This window comes from Amblyraja radiata, chromosome 17, assembly GCF_010909765.2.
Source record: "Amblyraja radiata isolate CabotCenter1 chromosome 17, sAmbRad1.1.pri, whole genome shotgun sequence".
Lineage (NCBI taxonomy): Eukaryota > Metazoa > Chordata > Chondrichthyes > Rajiformes > Rajidae > Amblyraja > Amblyraja radiata.
The window spans coordinates 8,443,821-8,463,072 of record NC_045972.1 but is presented as its reverse complement, the minus strand read 5'-3'; the positions used below and the strand labels follow the sequence as shown (position 1 = coordinate 8,463,072).

General features: G+C 39.1%; 1 protein-coding gene across 2 annotated transcripts in view; it reads right to left on the bottom strand.

The window, feature by feature from the left end:
• ctu2 (cytosolic thiouridylase subunit 2) overlaps positions 1-19,252 on the bottom strand; it is a 36,009-nt gene that overhangs the window by 10,428 nt on the left and 6,329 nt on the right. The window contains exons 2-9 of one of the 2 annotated variants that reach the window (XM_033035698.1): positions 18,897-18,971; positions 12,154-12,232; positions 11,764-11,823; positions 10,465-10,525; positions 3,611-3,720; positions 3,007-3,371; positions 1,621-1,756; positions 1,169-1,300 (exon numbers count right to left, since the gene is read on the bottom strand). In XM_033035698.1, the coding sequence (XP_032891589.1) occupies positions 1,169-1,300; positions 1,621-1,756; positions 3,007-3,371; positions 3,611-3,720; positions 10,465-10,525; positions 11,764-11,823; positions 12,154-12,232; positions 18,897-18,971 (1,018 nt within the window). Of the gene's footprint in view, positions 1-1,168; positions 1,301-1,620; positions 1,757-3,006; positions 3,372-3,610; positions 3,721-10,464; positions 10,526-11,763; positions 11,824-12,140; positions 12,233-18,896; positions 18,972-19,252 lie in introns of those variants that run through there. The other variant, XM_033035699.1, reaches the window with a different exon arrangement.

Here is a 19,252-nt window from a genome sequence, read left to right as displayed (position 1 = left end):
TGACGTTTCGGGTCAAGACCCTTCTTCGGACTGAAGAAGGATCACAACCCGACATGTCATCCATTCCTTCTCTCCAGAGATGCTGCCTGTCCCGCTGAGTTACTCCAGCATTTGATGTCTAGCTTTTCACAGTACCTTGGTACACGTGACAATAAACAAAACTACACTGAAAATAAACTACTATCAGTCCAAAGAAGGATCCCAAACTGAAACGTCATCTGCCTATTCCCTCCACAGATGCTGCCCGATTTGCCGAATTCCTCCATCTCTTTCTGTTTGGCTCAAGTTTGCAGCATCTGCAGTTTCATGTGTCTCTGGATCTCTTGGTTGCCAGTCGTTTTAATTCCCCTTCCCATTCCCAAACCAACCGTGTCTGTCCTGACTCTTACATTGCCAGTTGAGGCCAAATATATAAACTGGAGGTATAATACCTCACATTCTGTCAGGGTTGTGTACCAAATCTTGAACACAGAACTCTCCAGTTTCAGATAACTGCCCTCGCTCTGTCCACTACTACTCACCTCCACCATTCCTAGTTTTCCCCATCTGCCACTTCTCCTTATTCACTTCTGTTCATCACCGTCCTTCCCTATCCAGAATCTGGAGCTTTTTATTCTTCACTTATGATCTCACATCTGTAATCACCTCCATTCTTCCTACCCTCACCTGACAAACTCTGTGTTCACGTACGGTTTGCTTGCATTTGCTCCAACCCGTCTCCCCTTACCTGGTTATACTGGCTTCATCCTCTCTACTCTCATTCTAGATGAAGGTCTCAACCCAAAACGTGATTGCCCACTTCCTTCCACAGATGCTGCCAGACCTGCTGAGTTCTTCCAGCTCCACTCCTCCTTTCTGTCATAGATTCCAGCACCTGCAGTCTCTTGTGCCTTCATCAATATCCATATGCAATCCGTATTTAGTGTAATATTTTTCAATTCACCTCTTGATAGATAGTAACAATCAATAAAACAGAGACAGTATAGATGCAGTAAAAAAAATTACTGAATGGAACCCATTAAATTTTAAACTAGTTTTCACTACAGAAATTATTAGGCATAGTGCATAACTCTCACTTTATATACGTTCACTGGTGCATTAAACTTTACGAATGGATTTAATTATAATCGCCAGATAGTGAAGCTTTTAATGCAATGGATAATCTTACCTTTGTATCCAATGCTGGGGTAAAGACATTAGGAACATCAAACAGCTTATTGTAGAAAGCAATTTCTTTAGACGAATATTCCCTCATTGGCCGTACAATGATGACATCTCCGTAACGATTATCTGAAAAACCCTGTATTGAGAAAGGACCAACACTAAGACAAAACTTATGTAATATAGTAAATACCAGAGATCTTAATATTACTTAACATTTTCAATGTAAGAATTCCCATGGATTAAACAACACCAGCGTAATTTAAAGAGCAAAAACACGGATCTAGGTATATTAAAAATATCATAAATTAAACAATATTAAAATTTTTGAGGGATGTAAGTGTGATCCTGTCATTTATATCTGTGTAATAAACTAGCCAATCAAAAATAATAGCTTTACATTAAATTAAAATCCAGAAAAATGCAAGTGATTTTTTAGATACTGTAGGTACTCCTTACTGTGTCAATGGCAAGTGAGGCTCCACGTCCCAATGAAATGTTAGTCAGCAGTTTTACAGCCAATCGGGTACAGCTGTCTCCCATCATTATTTTTGTGTAGCCATTGATCCTTGCAGTGTACAAAAGCAGATGATGTCTGTTGAGAAATGCATTTTTATTTGAGAAATGTAATATTGGCAATGATCAGAAAAAAAAAGCACTTTGCAGACAAGAATTCAGTCATTATGTTGCATTAGTTTACAGGTGCAGTTGGAAAAGGATATTTTAAGAACAATTCATGTTTGAAAGTGCACTTGAATGATAATGAATGCATTGTGCTTAGCAACGACTGCCCACGTCGCATACTGACACTCAACTGTCCAGACTGACATGAAGATTGGTCACTCAGGCAATATCCAAGAAATCTGCACCCATGGAACCACTGGACAGGTAAAACATGCAGCATTAGGAGAGTAAAAGTTAGAAAGAGTGAAGGAGAATTTTTTGGAATGTTATCAAGAGTGACTTCAGTTATGAAGGTAGAGTGAAAATATAGGACACTTTTTCTTTGGACATTAAAAGTTAATAACGGATGATCTGATAACAGTTGAAGATGATGAGAGGTTTAAGGGACTAGTGACAAAATCATTGGCTAAAGTTCTACACAAGAGCTAAAGATTAATTTTCCATTCAATTTCTGGGAGTCTACCCGAATACCCATTGGAAGCCAATTTTATAAAGCCAAAAAGAAGTTGGACATGTATATGAGGCTGAGAAATGTAAGTTACAAACAAAATGAGGGAAATATGAAAATAACCTATTTAAAAGGCCCACAGATTCACTGCGGGCTGCCATAACTTTTTCTAAAGTGCAAGTTTCTTTGAAAATTGCAAAATAAAGTGAAAATTCACTTCCACGGTCTATAGAGACTGCTTCCTTTAAGTGCTTTTAACCAAAATGCACTTTGCTTCTCCTGGAAGAGAAGGATTGTGGTTACGAGATCTGCTGCCTCACAAATCATATCCTGGTTCAATCCTGACCTTTGGTGCTGCATGGAGTTGCACATTCTCCCTATGACTTGTGTGGGATTGCCATGGACTCTTTGTTATTCTTCATCCCAAAAGCATGTTGATTGTAGGTTAATGCGCCTCTGTAAATTGCTCCTAGTGTGCACATATGTGGAAGAATCCTGGGGGAGTTGATGGGAATATGGAGAGAATAAATTGATATTATTGTAGGATCGGTGCAATTGGGTATTCAGTGTAGACTCAGTGAGCACAAAGTCCTGTTTCTGTATTGTAGAAGCAGTTGCCAACATCACTTAGGGGAAGATTGCAGCGGCAGATCATAATTTAATTAATAAGCAAAATATGTAATCTACACTGTAATATTCAAGATTTTTTTTACCGTAATGTTTGCAGCAATTCCTCTTTAGCAGTCAAAGTTTTTATTGAACTGAACAGTTCCTTTACTGCTTCTGTTTGTGCCAGGGTAAATTTGCATTTCGCACGAGTGGAAGTTTCTGTCAAGGTGCTTCCAGAACTCAGGTCAGTAAATACATCATCAATACTGAGCTGACCAAGTTTTCTTTGAACCGGATCTTCTGCATGGGTGAAGTTCAACTGCTCCACAGCTGTAGGCTTTTGCTCTGCATGAACCAGAGTCTCTCTTTGTTTTTGTAGGAAACCATCCACTGCCTCTTTGTAGTTTTCGCCATGGCTAGCTGGACTGCAGGATACACTGTGTAACATGGAATTTGGCAACTTGAACACCTGCAGAATAAAAGCAGTCTGTTTTTTTATCCCAAATACTTTAAAATTAATGTAAATTATTTTACAGGGTCAAAAACAACACAGAATCTGAGTGTGTAGGAAGGAACTGTAGATGTTGGTTTAAACCGAAGCCAGACACAAAAAGCTGGAGTAACTCAGCAGGTCAGGCAGCATCTCTGGAGAAAAGTTGCAAAAACATTTACAATGTCGTAATGTTTAGGATAACTTTATAAAATTACCTCCTCTAAAAAGACTATATGGTAAGAAAATCCTGAAGCCTGGAACATGCGTTCAAGCTGTGATAAAGTTTCCTGTCTTTCCTCTAGGCTCCTTCCACATACAGCTCCCTCTGCAGGTAAAGTAGGAAAGATACAACAGTCAGTGATTGAAACATAGAAAAACACGTGCAGGAGTAGGCCCTTCAAGCCAGCACTGCCATTCAATATGATCATGGCTGATCACCTAAAAATCAGTACCCTGTTCATGCTTTTTCCTCCATATCCCTTTATTCCGTTAGCCCTAAGAGCTAACTCTTTCGAAAACATCCAGCGAATTGGCCTCCACTGTCTTCTGTAGGGAGGCAGGAGAATTGGGAAGTTCTTGTACTACATTTCAAATGTGACTTGTTTATTTCAACCACCGCAACATGGTCTGTTTCTGTCACAACTTACCACAATCCATTAATTCCAACGCAATAAGACACAAAATGAAAAATAATTGATACATCCATTATTATTATTATTATTATTAATAGACATCAAATATTATTCCTTAGACACAAAAAGCTGGAGTAACTCAGCGGGACGGGCAGCATTCCTGGAGAGAAGGAATGGGTGACGTTTCGGGTCAAGACCCTTCGTCCTGAAACGTCACCCATTCTCTCTGGAAAGATGTTGCCTGTCACACTGAGTTACTCCAGCTTTTTTGTCTATCTTTGTTTTAAACCAGCACCTGCACTTCTTTCTTACATATTAAATACTATTCCTATATTGAGATTGGATTTTGTGCTATTTGACCTATGTCTGTCTTATTTCTAATATTTTGCCCAGTTTGTTACTTTCCTGGGTCAAAGGGAGACACAGAATATAATAATAATTCTGTTATTTTGATATTATCGGTGTTTAACTTGCATGTTCTTTGGTAGTCTTTTTTCAGTCCCGACTTATTTTTTAAATCTTTAAATTACTTTGTTTATATTCCTCGATAATTTAGTTTCACAGTTTCTTTTATAAAATGTGTTTCTTACTTCCCTTTGCATTTATTCACCATTTTCTTTTATTGTCTATTTACTATGCATTGGAAATAATTGATAGTGGTCAGTTATGGCAGAAGCATAGAACAGTGTACAGCATAGAAACAGCTCCTTCGGCCCACAATGTGTGCGCCAAACACGATGCCTGTAGATGATCCTTACCCCTCCATTATCTACGTGCCTAACCCTAACCTCTACTTCCCTTCCTAAACAAAGGACAACAATGGCTGCTCTCCAATGCACCAGCACCTCACCTTTGGCTAGAGAAGATGTAAACATCTTTGCAAAAGATCCTGCAATCTCCTCTTTTGCCTCTGTTCATAACCTGGGATAGATCCCATCAGGTTATAGGGATGTATCCACCTTAATGCCCTTCAAGAGCCCCAACACCAACTCCTTATTGATTTCAAACTACCCTTGCATAGTAGTATTCTTCACACTGATCTATCCTTCACCTTTGTGAACACACATGTAATCATTTTGTACCTCACCTACATCCTCTGACACCAAGCACAAATTCCCCCCTTTATCCTTGAGCAGTCCTACCTTCTCCCTGTTTTTAATGTATGTATAATGAGCCCTGGGACTTTCTTCAATCTGACTTATCCATGAGACAATTGAAAAGCCTCTTAAACACCACTATTGTAACTGCCTTCACAACCATTCCATGCACCCGCTAGCCCTGTTAACCACCTGCTTGGATTATTTTCTACTTGCTTTATATTCCTCAAATGCCCTGTCCAATTTCATCTTCTTAAAAATTACATACACTTGCTTTTACCTGTTAAGCAAATTCATATTCTCTTTGGTCATCAAAAGTCCCCTTACCTTGCCCTTCTTATCCCTCCTTCTTGCTGGAAAATAAAGGTACGGAACATTTTGGTCAATTGTCCTTTAAACAACTGCCACATCAAGTTTGGACTTACCCAATAACAACTGCTGCTAATTTACTCTCCATAACTTCTGCTTAATAATGTTGCAATCTACCTTACTCCAATTTAGTCCCGCCCCCCCACTGAGGTCCAGACCTATCCCTATTCAAAACTATCTTAAAACGTGTGGAGTTGTGATCACTATTCCCAAAATACTTTGCCACTGAAACATCACTGGTTGGCAACACAAGGTCCAATGTGGACCCTGCTCAAGTTGGACTATCCACATCCTAGACAATAGGTGCAGGAGTAGGCCATTTGGCCTTTCAAGCCAGCACCGCCATTCAATGTGATCATGGCTGATCATCCACAATCAGTACCCTGATCCTGACTCCTCCCCATATCTCCCGACTCCCCTAGGATCCCCTGAATCCTGTTTTAGGAAACTCTCTTAAATACACCTAACAAGTTCTGCCCCAGCTATGCCTTGTGCACTAAGTAGTTCCTGGTCAATATTGGGGAAGTTACTGCAACAACCCTGCTTTCAGTAATCTATCTACATATCTGTTCCTCTATCTCCTGCTGGCTATTGGGTGGCCTACAATAAAATCCCATTAGAGTGATTACACGTTCATATTTTTGAGCTCTGCCCTTATTGCCGGAGAGGATGAACCAGGGCTCAAAATTAACGGTTGCCCGGGTGCCAATGGCAACCTACAGTCCCGCCGGGCAACCTGAAAGCCATGCCATTTTGCCCGGCTTGGCAAGCACCCGGAACACCTCTCGTTTAATCCTGAGTGTTTCCCTCTCTATCTCTATCTCTCTCTCTCTCTCTCTCTCGGTCACTCTCTATCTCCGCCCGCCATTTGTGTCCGGCTCTGGCTCTCCGCTCGGCACGGCCGGCCGCCTTATACATGCGCACTGCCACGGCCTGCACATCCTCCCCCTGCACATGCGCACATCATCGGCCGTGGTTGTGCGCACGTGCCGCCCTGCACATGCGCACTGCCACGGCAACTGTTCGTCGTCACCACTTTCTCCCTCCCTTTGCATTGTGGGAGATCTTGCCGCCATTGCTGTTGGGTCGCCACGTCACCGCGACCACTGAAAACCAACGCAGAATTACTCCCTGGAGCTGGAGTAACTTCCTGGAGTAACTCTTGCTTCTTGGTTTCTTGGTCCTCCAAAAATATTCCAAATGGAATTTAAACTGGAGTGGACTCACTACAACCAAACTCCAAACTCTGAAAAATAACAGCCTATTTCATTTTATCTGTTTATTTATTGTGTATATATATATGGTCTATGGTATATAGACACACTGAACTTTTATCTCCTGTTCTGTATTATATTTACATATTTTGTTGTGCTGCAGCAAGCAAGAATTACAATGCCCTATCTGGGACACATGACAATAAAACTCTCTTGACTCTTGACTTGGACTTAAGCAAAAAAGGGTTCTTGGGAAAAAAGAGCTACCTTAAATTTAGTTGCGTCTGGTTGGGTACCTTTGGTAGGGTGTAGACTATTCCATGCTTTAATTGTGCGGGGAAACTCCATGGAGCAGCCAGCAACTCTGGATAGAAGAAATTAGGTGACGTTTCGGGTAGAGACCCTTCTTTAGATTTCCTCTGGTTTTATTGTTTTTAGTTTAATTTAAAGATACAGCATGGAAACAGGCCCTTCGGTCCACCGAGTCCACGCCGAACACCGACCACCCGTACACTAGTTCTATCCCACACATTAGCGACGTAAGCCAAGAATCAAGAGTGTGTTATTCTCTCACGTCCCAGTTAGAACAGTGAAATCCTTACTTGCAGCAGCACAACAGAATATGTAAACATAGTACTCTGTAAACAATGTTATAAATGAGAAAACAAAACTCCATACAGACAGCACCCATATTCAAGATCAATTCCGGGTCTCTGGCAATTTTAGGCAGCAACTTTATGGCCAATGTACTGCCCCATAGTCTTGAACTGAGTTAAAACATACTGTAAAGGGGGGCATAGCGTCACTTAGAGATTTAAGACTGAAAATGGATAGTTTCTTTCTTTTTAGTAACCAAAGTTATCTACGTATAATTTTTTGTGTGTTGGAAAATAAAATATAGTGGCACAGCTAGTGGACTTGCTGCCTCACACGCCAGAGATCTGTGTTCGATCCTGTTCTCGGGCACTGTGTGTTGAATTTGCTCCTTCTCCCTGCAAGCATGTGGGTTTCCTCCCACATCCCAAAGATGCATTGGCTTTGTAGGTTAACTTGTCTCTGTAAAATTGCCCCTAATGTGCAGGAAGTGGGTGAGGAAAGTGGGATAACAGAACTTGTGTCAATGGGTAGACAAAAATGCTGGAGAAACTCAGCAGGTGAGGCAGCATCTATGGAGCTAAAGAAATAGGCGACGTTTTGGGTCGAGACCCTTCTTCAGACTGATGTCAGGGTGCAGGGGCGGGGGGGGAGGGGGGGGGGCGGGAAGAAGAAAGGAAGAGGCGGAGACAGTGGGCTGAGGGAGACCTGGGAAGCGGAGTAGAAAGCAGGGACTACCTAAAATTGGAGGTTAAAGTTCATAACGCTGGGGTGTAAACTGCCCAAGCGAAATATGAGGTGCTGCTCCTTCAATTTACAGTGGTCTCACTCTGGCCATGGAAGAGGCCCAGGACAGAAAGGTTGGATTCGGAATGGGAGGAGAGTTGAAGTGCTGAGTCACCGGGAGATCAGGTTGGTTATTGCGAACCGAGCGGAGGTGTTGGGCGAAGCGATCGCCAAGCCTACGCTTGGTCTCACCGATGTAGAGCAACTGACACCTAGAGCAGCGGATGCAATAGATGAGGTTGGAGGAGGTGCAGGTGAACCTCTGCCGCAGCTGGAAAGACTGCTTGGGTCCTTGAATGGAGTCAAGGGGGGAGGTAAAGCGACAAGTGTAGCATTTTCTGCAGTTGCAAGGGAAAGTGCCAGGATAGGGGGTGGTTTGGGTGAGAAGGGACGAATTGACCAGGGAATTATGGAGGGAGGCAGGGAGCGGTCCCTGCAGAAAGCCAACAGGGGAAGAGATAGGAAGATGTGGCCAGTGGTGGGATCCCGTTGGTAGACAAAGCTGGAGAAAATCAGCGGGTGAGACAGCATCTATGGAGCGACGGAATAGGCGACGTTTCCGGTCGAGACCCTTCTTCAGACTGATGTCGGGAGGGGTGGGGGGCGAAAATAGAAAGGAAGAGGCGGAGACAGTAGGCTGTGGGAGAGCTGGGAATGGGAGGGGAAGGAGGGAGAAAGCAGGGACTACTTGAAATTGTAGAAGCCAATGTTCATATCGCTGGGGTGTAAACTACCCAAGCGAAATAAGAGGTGCTGTTCCTCCAATTTGCGGTGGGCCGCACTCTGGCCATGGAGGAGCCCCAGGACAGAAAGGTCAGATTCGGAATGGGAGGGGGGAGTTGAAGTGCTGAGCCACCAGGAGATCAGGTTCGTTATTGCAAACTGAGTGGAGGTGTTGTGCGAAGCGATCGACAAGCCTGCGCTTGGTCTCACCGAGGTTGATCATGCGCTGAATAATCCTACCACATTTTTGTTTGGAAGTGGAAAGAGATAATAGAAATTGCATTAATTGCAACGTGTAAAAAGAGATGAGATGCTGTATTATAATTTTGCTGCATGTCATTGTGGTATATATCATGTCCTGATTGGTGAATATGTTTAGTTTGTGACTTTATTTGAAGCAGAAATATTATGTGAATGCTTCATTGAGCATAATTCCGACTGGTAACTATGCACTTCGTCCGAGCACATTATCGCACGTGTCATGCAAGCCATCTTAAATGACCACCTAAACTGTCATTTGGCAACCTAAAAGCTGCCGAGGTTGCCCGGCTGGCAACAGGGAAAAAAAGTTAAGTGAGAGCCCTGTGAACCCTCCATTATGTCCTTTCTGAGTGCCGCCATGACATTCTCATAATTGTGTAGACTCTCTATATAGTTTGTATTGTATAGATTCTCATTATTATGTCACAGCTTCTTTCGTCCAGGGAAAACAGACCCAGCCTATCCAATCTCTCTTTATAACTTAATCCTCCAATCCAGGCAATATCCTTGTGAATCCTTTCTGCATTTTCTCTAGCTTGATCACATCTTTCCTGCTGTCTGGCAACCAGAATTGCACACAATCATGCAACACAGCCTAACCAATATTTTATATAACTATGATATGAAATTCCAATTTTGTATTCAATGTCCCGGCCGATGAAGACAAGCTAGCTATACCATTTTGTGAGCAGTCACTCTGTGTTTCCACTTTCAGAGACCTATGCAGTTGTACTCCCAGGTCGCTCTGTTTAGCAACACTACCCAAAGCCCTACCATTCACTGCCCAAATAATTTACTTGTTTTATGCAACGGGTCAGGAACAATTCAAATTCTTACTTGATGCAGCTTTACAGGCACCCAGTAATAAGATTCAGACACTATGTATTTACTGCCCTGATTTAACTTCCCAAAATGCATCCCTTTGCACTTGTACAAATTAAATTCCATCCGCCATACCTTTGCCCACTTTCCCAGTTGAGCAGTATCCTGTTGTAGCATTAGATATGAATGTGAAATTAAACCTTGGGATTTGTTGATATTCATCCTCCCCTCACACTGGTGGTCTTCAGCCTGCTCAAAGCTCACTTTTACTCATACCTTCTCAAAAATCCCATCCCCTTTTCACCATTTCTCGCAGACCCATTTTATAACATTTATCCTTTAACGTCAAGCATTAACTGTGTTTATTAAATTTGGTTTCCACTCTGTTAGAGATCAATTCACAATCATTCAAAATCCCTTCCTTATCGTTAATAAATCAGATTTAGTATTTCCAATTCCATTTAGTCTCTGCTGAAATGTACACGTGGTTGCAATTCAACTGACACGTGGTCACACTAAAAAATTTTAATTGATGACTTTTTATTCAGATGGAATATATTTCATACTGTACCGTCTATATGCACTATCCCAGGTGAAAAGCGCAACTTTTTTGGAGCTTCTCTGGCCAAACCCTAAAAGAGAAATAGGAATTTACAATATTTTGCGAATATACATCTACTTACTAAGAATACAAAGCCAATTTATGTACTGCAATATCTAAATCAAGAATATATTAACGTATTGAAATTTCAAATGTTCTATTGACATTGCGTTACATTCATAGCTGTTAACTTCAGCCACACGTTAAAGTAAAATTGGAGATGTATCAGTTGTGTTCATTTATACCATTCATTCATATCATTTATTTATTTGCATCTTGTATCATTTGAGTCAACTGACTAATTGAAATATTGCACTTTAATTCATAACAACAGAGAACATTTTGATGAGGTCACGGGTAGAGCAGATGAGGTGAATACAATTGGTTTGCTATACAGGGATTTTGAGAAAGCTTGTGATAAGGTGCTATATAACAGACATCATCATGAAAGGACATTGATAGTATGGATATGAAGTTGGCTAAGTAACGGGGATATGATGAATGGTTGTTTTTCAGACTGGAGGAAAGTGAACAGTGGTGTTTTCCAGGTGTTTGGGCTATTGCCGAAAATAGAAAGTGCTGGAGGAACTTAACAATTCAAGCAGCATCTGTGGAGGGAATGGACAGACTGCGTTTCTGATCAGGACATTCATCAGACTCCAGAGATGCTATCTGACCCGCTGAGTTCCTCCAGAACTTTGTGTTTTGCTAAAGAATCCAGCATCTACAGTTCCTTGTCTCTCCATGTTAGAGCCATAGGTTTTAAAAATAAAATCTATATTAATGACCTAGACTAAAGAGTTCAAGCTTCAATTTCTAAATGTGCAAGATAATGCAAAAGCAAACAAATTAAGTGCTTGATGAAATAGGCAGGCCAGGCAACATCTATGGTGGGAAAAGGACACATAACCCTTTGGGTCTGGATTTTTCTTCAGATGGGTAGTGAAAGATGCATGGTCTATTGCCCTCAGTGCTCTGAATATGGCCTTCTCTACATTGGCGAGAACAAGTATAGACTAGGCAAACATATGTGCTCCGTCCACGACGGCCTGCTGGAGCTCCTGGTTGGTAGCCATTTCCATTCTCCTTCCCATATCGATGGAAACGGGTTTAGTTTAACGATATAACAAGGAAACAGGCACTTAAAGTACTACATTCACATTAATATGAGAGATCGAATCCATAACAAGTTATTGCTTTTTACTTATTTTCCACATACATTGAGCCTTTGTTGAGAAAGGAACCTAGCAGGAAATTAAAATATATTACCTCTTGAACCTGACAAAGCATTGCACTGGATGTCGGACCACCAGATAATGCGAGCAGGACCTGGACAAAACAAGCAACCAAAATTATGAAGAGAAATGGAAAATAAAAGTCACCTGTGAACTTCTGATTCTGTTACTATCAAATTGTGATTACTTTGTCTTACTAATTTAATTAGTGATTAGTACTAACTCCTCAGAAGTAGACTTACATTCTTACATGCAAAAAGACTTGCATGTAAAAGGCAAATTTAACCCAAAACCCAGGTATCATTCGGTCTATCACATTTGACTTTTCTTTTAACTGAACAGTGTTGCTTCAAATTTAAATCTAGTGCTAGGATATTCTTACGTTAAAAAAAGTTTAAAAAAAAGAATTACTTCAATTACTTGCCTGTTCTCCTGGAAAAATTAACCGTGTCTTCCCTAGCATGGCACGGAATTTGTGCACAAAATATTCTTTGAAGCAAGATCTGAATGAAAAGAAGAACAATTCCGACTGAATAATTCTGAATATTCAAATATTGTTGGTGCTATACAATCAACAGTTTTATCACTATTTAAATGTAATGCAAAACGCAATCATAAAAAAATGAAGATAATTTATTTTAAGTTGTTCCTCCATGACCAATTACCCGTGTTTACCCTTCATTTCCTCTCAAAATAATATGAAAATCTTTTGTGAAACCCATAATTATCTCAAACATTCCTTCATAACTCCTGCTACCGTTCTCAATATTTTTAAATTTGGTTTCAATATCCCATCTTCAATGGAATGCCCAAAACCGTAACAAATTCTCATATTTAAATGCAATCAGCATCATACACACATAATTCGGTGCCTTCATGATTACTACCCATATTCTCATTTCCTCTGACTTTTATTTTGTAAACCTGGAATTCATCCTTTAGTAGTCCCTCTGTTTGCAATCCTAAATTGATAGTTTTTCTCATTAAGTTACAATCTACATTTGCTCTTCCCCCAAAACATACTACTTGACTTGTCGGATCTGGACTTTCCAGGTCCAGACCCAGATGGGAGTCCCTGGCCACACCCTCAGGACCCGTGCATATCACGAATAGAGATATTCATCTTTAACCTCTCACTGCACCATTCGGAGGTCCCCACCGGCTTCAGGAAGACCATGATCATCCTGATGCCAAAGAAAAGGCAGCGTGCCTTATTGACCACCATTAGTCATGTTAATGGCATCCACTAACATCATGAAGTGTTTCAAGAGACTAATAATGGTGCACATTATCTCCAGTCTCCCAGACCACTTTAATCCACCTCAGTTTTCTTAACGTAATAATAATTCCACAGCAGACGCCAACTCCCTGGCCCTAATCATCTCTGGAACTCCAAGACAGCAATGGTACTCCTGGACTCCACCTTCAACACCTTAATGCTATCCAAACTGATCATCAAACTCTTGGTCCTCGGAATCACCACCCCACTCTGCCACTGGATCCCCAGACCACAATCAGTGAGAAAAGGAATCACCACCCCAGTCATTCTTTCCTCTCCCTGCTCCCCTCCAAAAGGTACAGAAGCTTGAAAGCATGTAACACTAGTCTCAGGAACAGCTTCTTTCACTCTGTTATCTGGCTTCTGAACTGTCCTTCCATTAGCTAGGGTATTGTCTGATTCACCTCTATCCCAATATGAACATTGGACTTTGCCTATGGAACTGATGTACTACAATGCTGAGAACCATATTCTGCACTCTGTATCGATTTACCCCTTGCTCGATTTATTGTACTTGAATTAGAAGCGATTGTATTTTATTTATTTATTTATTTATTCGTTATTTATTTCGGACAGAATAAAAGAATAAAAAGCAAATGTGAAACAGCATACAAAAAACAAAACACAAATATTTATAAAGTGTCATAAACAATATCTATAAATAAATGAAATCATATGTGTCCGAAAACGAGCAGGAAGAAGCCAAAGCTTATTAATTCCCACCCCTTATTCAACTGCTTGTAATTATCTCATACAAATTTAGCAGCTATATGTACACCATATGTACAGCAGCCACTATATGTACACCAAATTATTTACATTTGAACACTAATCAAATATTTACAAAGCCATACAAAAAAGAAAAAAAAAGAAAAGAAAAAACCTGCAAATACTATACAGTATCTTAGTCATATTTACAACCCATCACCCTATAATCACCCTTCCCAATACAATCAGTATATCAAATATCACAATCACCTATCCTCATCCCAATATCCTTTTAAACAAGTGTTTTTGTACATCTTTTTAAACTGAATTGTGCTTGTGCTAAGTTTTATCTCCTGTTCCAGACCATTCCACAAATTCACACCAGATTGCTATGCACATACTTTTAAGAGTTGTTCTGACATTGAGTTTTTAAAAATTATGTTCCCCTCTCAAATTATACCCACCCTGTCTTTCCATAAACAGTTTTTGTATATTTCTTGGAAGTAAATTATTTCTTGCTTTGTACATGATTTGCGCAGTCTTAAATTTAACCAGATCAGTGAACTTCAGTGTATGTGACTTTAAGAATAATAAATTGGTATGTTCAAGATATCCAACGTTATTGATAATTCTTATTGCTCTTTTTTGTAATGGCTGTAGGTTGGTTTTGTAGGTGTTACCCCATATCTCCACACAGTAACTCAGATATGGCAATATGAGTGCATTATACAAAGTATGTAATGATTTGTGGTCCAGAATGTGTCTTGATTTTCCCAATATTGCTATAGACTTTGCCAGTTTTGCTTTGATGTGGTTTATATGTGGTTTCCAGCAGATTTTGTGGTCTAAGATCACACCAAGAAATTTATTTTCATATACTCTTTCTATACTTATGTTATAGTCCAACCCCTCTGATGCCATACTTATCCAGTTTCATGAGTAAAATGTCGTGATTTACGGTATCAAATGCTTTTTTTTAATCTATAAATATTCCCACTGCAAGTTTTTTATTATCTATGCAATTTGTGATTTCCTCAATTAGTTCCATTAGTGCCATAGATGTTGATCTGTCTGTCCGGAATCCATATTGACTGTCGACCAAAAGCTTATGTTTTTCAATGAAATTGTCAAGTCTTTCTGTAAAAAGTTTTTCAAGGATCTTGGAGAATTGGGAGAGTAAAGAAACAGGCCTGTAATTTGTGAAATGGTGTCTATCCCCAGTTTTATATAATGGTATTACTTTAGCTATTTTCATTTTGTTCGGAAATTTACCGGATTGAAAAGACAAGTTACAGATATGAGTTAGTGGTTCGGCAATTTCTTCAATAACGTTTTTTGTTATAATCATGTCAATATCATTCCAATCAGTAGAGGATTTGCTTTTACATTTTCTTACAGTGTCTATGATTTATTTTCCTTCGACTGCTCTAAGGAAGATAGAGCTATTATATCTATCCCAAAGATCAGTATCTGCCCCTTCTTTTGTTTCTGGGTCATTAATTTTTTCTGCCAAATCTGGTCCCACATTTACAAAGAATTTGTTAAAACCATTAACCGCATCATCCATATTATTTATTGTCTTTTCATCCTCAATAAAATACTCAGGGTAGCCTGTATTTTTTGATCCATTTCTAATAATACTATTTAGCACGTTCCATAAACCTTTCATATTGTTTTTATTATTCTCTAACATTTTATTATAGTATTCTTTCTTATATATCCTCATAATATCAGTTAATTTATTCTTATATTTTTTATATTTATTTTCTGCTTCTGAAGTTCGATATTTTATGAATTGTCTATATAGTGTGTTTTTCTTTTTGCAGGCATTTTTTAAACCCTTAGTGATCCATGGACTATTTGTTTGTTTTTGTCTATCACTATATTGTTTCACAGGACAGTTTTTGTCATAAAGTGATTTAAAAATATTTAGAAATCCATTGTATGCTTTGTCGACATCTTCACCCTCATATACTACCCTCCAATTCTGTTTCAGTAATTCATTCTTAAATGCATTTATGTTTTCTTCGGTTCTCACCCTTTTGTATTTGAAATGACTGGTGTTCCTAGGTTTCCTATAACTACAGTGATAAACAATAAAAACAGGTAAATGATCACTGATGTCACTGTATAATAGTCCGCTTACTGTATTATTTTCCATAATGTTTGTGAATATGTTGTCTATTAATGTCGCACAATGAGAAGTAATTCTACTCGGTCTGGTTATTCTAGGATATAAACCCATACTGTACATAGTATTGATGAATTCTTCTGTCATTTTATGCTTTTTTGGATTCAACAGGTCAATATTGTAATCCCCACAGATGAACATAATCTTTTGTAATGATTTTGTAAACATGGTTTCCATCCAATCTTTAAATATTTCAATACTGGATCCAGGAGCTCTGTATATACAGCTCACAATAACATTTTTGGTCTTTTCCATACAAATTTCTACTGTAATACATTCCAACAAGTCGTCAACAGCAGTTGTCAAGTTCTCCACCACCTTATATTTCAGTCTTTTATCCACATAGAACGCCACACCTCCTCCATTTTTTTCCCTTCTGTTTATATAATTCAGTTCATAGCCATCCATGTCAAAGTCCACACCTTTCTCAGGGCTGATCCAGGTCTCTGATATTGCTATAAGGTTAAATGGGTTCTTGAACTGTCTTAAATATTCTTTTATGGTGCGGAAGTTGGCATATAGACTTCTGCTATTAAAGTGGATAATTGATATATTATGTTCTGATTGGAAAGTTATATTGAATTGCTCATCTGTGTAATAACTGCAGCTGTTGTTGATATTGTTAAGTAAATTATTTTCTGGATCAATATCATTTTCGACGTCATGTGTGTTATGCTCTGTATAGGCAAAGGTTTCTAGTCCTGATAGAGATATATATTTTTCGTCAGGAATTATCATGGTTGTGGTTTTTATTTTATATATTCTTTATTTGCTACTAAGTGTATTCCATTACCTTGTTCGGGTTTGTCACCTTGGTATTTATCCAGTTCATCCTGGTCCCTAATGACTAATACTTTGGCTTGTTCAGGTGGTCCGTTCAGCTTGATGAATATTTTGCAGTTTACTGTATTTATGCACAGTACAGTACATACAGTTTTACTGTATTTATGTACAGTACATCTGATTGGAAAGCAAAGTATGCAAAGCTTTTCACTGTACCCATACATGACAAAACTTCTTTCAACTGGATTGATGGACATTTAGTGTTGGGAAAAGATTGGATAGGCTGGGTTTGTTTTCCCTGGATCCCAGGAGTGATAGAAATGTATATGATTATGTATGACATAGTGTAGAAAGTAAAAATCATTTTTCCAATGTAAGGGTATGAAAAACAAGAGGATAAACATTAAAGGTGAGAGAAGAAAGTGCTTTAAAGATAATCGGATGGTCTTTTTTTTTTTGCACAGTTGGTTGAACATGCTGCCAGAGGAAGGGGTGAAATCAGATACAATTACTGTTTATGAGGCTTAGAAAAGTTTAGGAAAGTCTGGATTAGTACAGATGAGCAAAAAGGTCGGCACGGATGTGTTGGGCCGAAGGGACCATCTGTGTAGTATGAATATACTTCATACTTTGTTAATCTCATAGTTTAATAATCTATCGATCTGTTGTATTATATACCATTTATTTATAATGACTTTTTAAATCTATAAATTATTTTGTACAGCATCCTTTGGAAAACTTATTATCCTGCAAATACTCCTAAACTATTCTTAAAGCCAATTTATTGCCACAGTAAAAACTAATATTTATAATTCCATTTTGCTATGTACTGGTGCCTAGAAATAACATGCTTCCTTCATTTTTATTCCCTTTTGGACAATCCCGTTTTATTCTTTCATGTTTTAAACTCTCTTCACAAACTGTTATCAGTCATATTTATTTCATGTCGATTTTTACTTCATTTCTATACCTAAATTTTGAAAAATGTATTTTCATTGTCTGCAGATTCAACATGCTTCCCTGTGACTGTTGGGTTCTCCCATATCCCCAAAAATGTGCTGGTCGTTGGGTAAATTGACTACTATAAAATGTGAAAGTGCGGACAGGATTTAGGATAATTCCCGGGTGGGGAAGATGTGAGGGAATGGGTTACAGGGAGATGAGTAGGGAGGTGGAATTGCTCCAACATTGGCTAAATGGCCTACTTCAATGCCAATGTGCAATCAATATCAACGTAAAAGTATCTATTTATTTTTTGTCATGATTGAAGTGTATTTAATTTAGATTTGAGATGCAGATAAACAATTTAATTAAACAGCAACATGTTCAAGAGGTGAAACGGCCTATTCCTGTATTAATACGAGTACAGCACAGGAACAGGTCCATAATGTCTGTACCGAACAGTCCAACTCTTATCAACCCGCACATAATCCGAACCCCTACATATCTAAAAGTCTCTTAAATGCCACTATCGTGTCTGCCTCCATCACAACCCTTGGCAGTGTGAGCCAGGCACCGTGTAAAAATAACTTACCTCATACTTTGCCCCTCTCATCTAAAACATATGACATTTAGTATTTGATGTTTCCATCCTGGGAAAAGACTCTGACTGTCTACCCTATCTACCTCTTACAATTTTATATATTTCTATCAGATCTCCCCTTAACCCTGGCATTCCAGAGATAACAATCCAAGTCTATCCAACATATCCCTGCAACCAACACCTCCTAATGCCAGAAAGGGTACATGTCTGCACCCTTTCCAAAGCTTCAACATCCTTCCAGTATTGGGGCAACCAGAGTAGCATGCAGTACTCCAAATGTGGCCTAACCAACGTCCTACAAAAAACTGCATCATGACTTCCTGACTCATATACTCATTGCCTTGACCAGTGAAGGCAAGCGTACCATAGGCCTTACTTACTATTCTATCTATTAGTGTTACCACTTTCAGGGAGTACTGGACTTGAACCCCAACAACCCTCTGTTCATTGTGCCATTGAGGGTCTTGCCATTACTTGTATATTTTCCTCATACATTCGACCTCCCAAAGTGCAGCAACTCACACTTGCTCGGATTAAACTCCATCTGTCATTTCCACAAATCATTTCTGTAGCTGGATTTTGTTCTTCTGTACTGTCAATTAATTGTTTATCAAACAATCCTTACACGTTTTGACATTTTCAGTAATAAGATTTGATACTTACTTGCAAAACGCATCTCCCACTCGAATGACCAACACTGCTGAATTGGTCTTGCATTTCATACATTTCTGTACAACACTGCAGAATAGAATTTATATTATAAATTATGAACAACTTCATCATTTACAGATATTCCATGAAACTTCTGAACAAATATAACTTTTATCAAGGACAAACATTAATACTTTAAGAAATTAGTATGATAGTTTTAAAAAGTTGGTAACGGAAGAAAGGGACAATGCATGGAAAACATGAACAGAAAAAAAAGTGAACAATGATTATTTAGTAGAAAATAAAGTTAATAGCTCTCAAGCACTATAGTTTTGGCCAGTCTTTGGACGCCTTTCCCAATATTGGGT